Source organism: Panthera pardus, unplaced genomic scaffold (genome assembly GCF_024362965.1).
Source record: "Panthera pardus isolate Hobbes unplaced genomic scaffold, ASM2436296v1 HiC_scaffold_24, whole genome shotgun sequence".
Lineage (NCBI taxonomy): Eukaryota > Metazoa > Chordata > Mammalia > Carnivora > Felidae > Panthera > Panthera pardus.
The window spans coordinates 64,871,958-64,875,961 of NW_026526810.1; the positions used below are offsets into that span (position 1 = coordinate 64,871,958).

Genomic DNA, 4,004 nt, shown 5'->3' on the forward strand with positions numbered 1-4,004 from the left:
TTTTTGTTTCCCTTCCCTTACGTTCATCTGTTTTGTCCCTTAAAGTCCTCATATGAGTGAAGTCATATGATTTTTGTCTTTCTCTGGCTGACTAATTTCACTTAGCATAATACTCTCTAGTTCCAGCCACGTAGTTGCAAATGGCAAGATTTCATTCTTTTTGATTGCCGAGTAATACTCCATTGTATATATATACCACATCTTTATCCATTCATCCATCGATGGACATTTGGGCTCTTTCCATACTTTGGCTATTGTTGATAGTGCTGCTATAAACATGGGGGTGCATGTGTCCCTTCGAAACAGCACACCTGTATTCCATGGATAAATGCCTAGTAGTGCAATTGCTGGGTCGTAGGGTAGTTCTATTTTTAGTTTTTTGAGGAACTTCCATCCTGTTTTCCAGAGTGGCTGCACCAGCTTGCATTTCCTGGTGCTTGGTAAATATTTATCAATTGAATAAATAATAAGATATCCCCATTCAATTGCTCTGATGGCAGATTTTTCCTGAGCACCTGAGGATATCAATAACTTCAATGGCTCAATCTTTCTACATCACTAAGTCATAAGCAAACTCACTTTGCCTGATTCACTAGTGTTTGCCAAGCTATTTAGGCAAGCTTCTGAGTGAATGGTGTGGTCAAGTGCTACTCAGCAATCTGAAGGTTTGTTTAAACTTTGTTTATCACCCTAAGACAAAAGCAGGAAAAGTGGCATGGTGTAATGAAAATAGCATGAGTTCATGTTGATACACTTGACTTACCATTCTGCTTCCATCATTTCCTAGCTGGGTAACCTAGGGCATGCTGTCTGCTCCCTTTGAGCTTTAGTTTCATCATTGTAAACAGGCATAACACCTACCTCATAAGTTGTTCTGAGAATGGAGTAAATGCAGAGTGCCTAGAACAATTTCCAGGATATGGAAGATATTAAAAATCCTAACTACTGCTATGGTTGTCAGATATTGGGCCAGAAGACAATTTCATAAGACATCTAGCCTGATGAACGTTAGGTACCTTATTCTTTGCAAGGCATTTCTTTGATTAGGAACACCAGGCATGTTAAGAGCTTAGACATTGAAGGGCGTCTGGGAGGCTCAGTTGGTTAAGCATCTGACTCTTGGTTTTCGCTCAGGTCATGATCTCACGGTTCGTGTGTTTGAGCCCCATGCCGGGCTCTGTGCTCACAGTGCAGAGCCTGCTTGGTATTCTCTCTTTCCCTCTCTCTCTCTGTCCCTCCTCTGCTCAATCTCTCTCAAAATAAATAAATAAACTTAAAAAAATAGTTATTTTTTCCCTCTCCCCTCCAACCTTCCCATTAACTTGTTCAAGGCATTTTTCATGTCTTCATTCCTAAGAGTATAGATGATGGGGTTCAGCAAGGGGGTGACAGCGGTGAAAAACACAGCCACCACCTTGTCCTCAGGGAGGCTGGTGGATGGGCGGGAATAGATGAAGATGCAGTGGCCCAGGAATAATGTGACCACGGTGAGGTGGGCTGCACAGGTGGATAAGGCCTTCCGCCTGCCTTCGGACAGCTGCTGCCGCAGGCTCACCAGGATGACTGCGTAGGACACCACGAGGACCACGAAACAGACCACAGAGATCAGCCCACTGTTGGAGATGATGAGGATTTCAATGATGTGGGTATCCGTGCAGGCCAATTTGATCACCTGAGGTACGTCGCAGAAGAAGTTGTCGATCTCATCGGGACCACAGTAGGGCAGCTTGATGGTGAGGGAGGTCAGTGCGATGGAGTGGATGGTTCCCCCTGTCCAGAGGGCCACAGCAAGAAGCACACATACTTTCCAGTTCATAACTGTCATGTACTGCAGGGGTTTGCAAATGGCCACATACCGATCATAGGCCATGATGGTGAGGAGAAAGATCTCTGTGCAGGCAAAGAGGTGCAGGAAAAACATCTGAGTGACACAGGCATCAAAGGAGACGAGCTTCTCTTCTGACCATGTATCTATCAGCATCTTGGGGACTGTGACAGTGGAGTGGCAGACATCGATAAAAGACAGGTTGCTGAGGAAGAAATACATAGGGGTATGGAGCCGGCGGTCATAGGTAATCGTTATGACAATGAGGATGTTCCCAATCAGTGTCAGGACATAGAAAGTGAGGAACATGGCAAACACAGCCATCTGCACCTTCTGATTTACAGATAAGCCTCTAAGTCGTATATATGTGATGGAAGAGGTTTGATTGAGTAGGCCGGCCTCTTCCATTCTCTTTGTTGGACACCCTGTCAAGAATTAGGAAAAAAAAATAACACTTAGCATCTGCATCAATCATTTGGTCACTTAATTTCTTCTGTGTTTGACTTTTTCCTCCGTCAGTATCTTATTTTAAAATCCCTATTCAGCACCTTAAATCATGCTGGACACATAGTAGGTGCTACACACACGTTTTGGAATAATAGTGTGTAGAATCATGATTCACCAAGAGATATAAAACAACCTTGGAGAGGGGAGGGCTTATGTTTAGTTATAAATCTTTACAGGAGAAAAAATTAAGATTTTTCTACCCCAAGAGAATAACTTGCTCAAACTCATACAAATCCTGGCTTTGAGCAGTTTTCTTTATTGCCCGTTGCCTGCATTTTTCACTCCCGCAAACTACTTGCTCCTCTGTTGGCTTCTGCCGTGACGCCCTGGGACTGTAATGGGAATGATCTGGTTTTCAGAAGGCAGAGGCTTTTCACCAAGCTGATGGACAACCAGCAATATGGCAATTTCTTTAGGGGAGGCTGGATAAAACCCAGGAAACCTTGGAGAATCTGGAGAGAGTGATGGAGGCTTGCTTTTGCTCCACCCCTCAGATGAGGGCAGACTTGCTCATTCTTCAGCTGCAGATCAAGGTCCGGGACCAATAGCCTCACCGTCCTCACTAGATTATCCTCAGCTCTTCTTAAAGTTCAATTCTGTTGTCTGACCCACAAGTAAAACATGGTTCTTTTATTTTCTTTTAAATTAGTTTCCCTTTGACCCAGGCTTCACTATTTAAAAAAATTTAGGACGGCACCTGGGTAGCTCAGTAGGCTGAGCATCCGACTTTGGCTCAGGTCATGATCTCACAGTTCGTGGGTTTGAGCCCCGCGTTGGGCTCTGTGCTGACAGCTGGGAGCCTGGGCCTACTTTGGATTCTGTGTCTCCCTCTCTCTGTACCCCTCCCCTGCTTGTGCTCTGTATCTCTCTCTCTCAAAAATAAACATTAGAATTTTTAAAAATGTAATCATCCTATGCTTATCACAAAAAGTGCACTCCTTCATCCCCATCACCTATTTCACCATTCCCCCTGCCTCCCTGCCCCACAATAACCATCAGTTTGTTCTCCATAGTTAAGAGTCTGTTTCTTGGTTGGTCTCTCCCCCCTCTCTCTTCTTCCCCACTTTGGTCCTTTGTTTTGTTTCTTAAATTCCACATATGAGTGAAATTATATGGTAATTGTCTGTCTCTGACTTTTCACTTAGCTTTATATTCTTCAGCTCTACCAATGTTGTTGCAAATGGCACAATTCCATTCTTTTTCGTGGCTGAATAACAGTTCACTGTGTATATATACCACATCTCCTTTATCCATTCATCAATCGATGGACACTTTTTCTTTTTTTTTTCATTTTTCAGGTAGAGAAAATGAGGCACAGAGAGGTAAAGCAACTGGCCCATGTTCACAGAGAACTGTAGTAAGAGCTGTGCCTGGAGCTCAGGCTCTCTCTGCCCCTACTCTGACCTGACTCATTTATGTGATAATTAGGGTGCTAAGTGGAATGTGTCTTGGTGACCTGCCTCTTCCTCTCCTTGGTGCCCTAGGGCAGCTTGGTTGGGCATCTGTGGGGAGTCTCTCTTCTCTCCCTTGTCTTCATGCTGCTGCCTCCATGCATGGCCTGCCAAGGGTGCCCACCCACGCAAGCCGCCCTCATGGTTCCTTAGGCCCTGTAATCCTGTGCTACCTTATTCCTATCACTGATCACTGCTGGTGCTTTACCTCATTCCTCAAG

General features: G+C 44.5%; 1 protein-coding gene across 1 annotated transcript; it reads right to left on the bottom strand.

The window, feature by feature from the left end:
* Nucleotides 1-1,285: 1,285 nt before the first annotated feature.
* LOC109255728 (olfactory receptor 4E1) lies at nucleotides 1,286-2,233 on the bottom strand. Its single transcript, XM_019430514.2, has one exon. It carries the CDS (start codon nucleotides 2,231-2,233, stop codon nucleotides 1,286-1,288), a length of 948 nt encoding a protein of 315 aa, XP_019286059.2.
* Nucleotides 2,234-4,004: the final 1,771 nt, after the last annotated feature.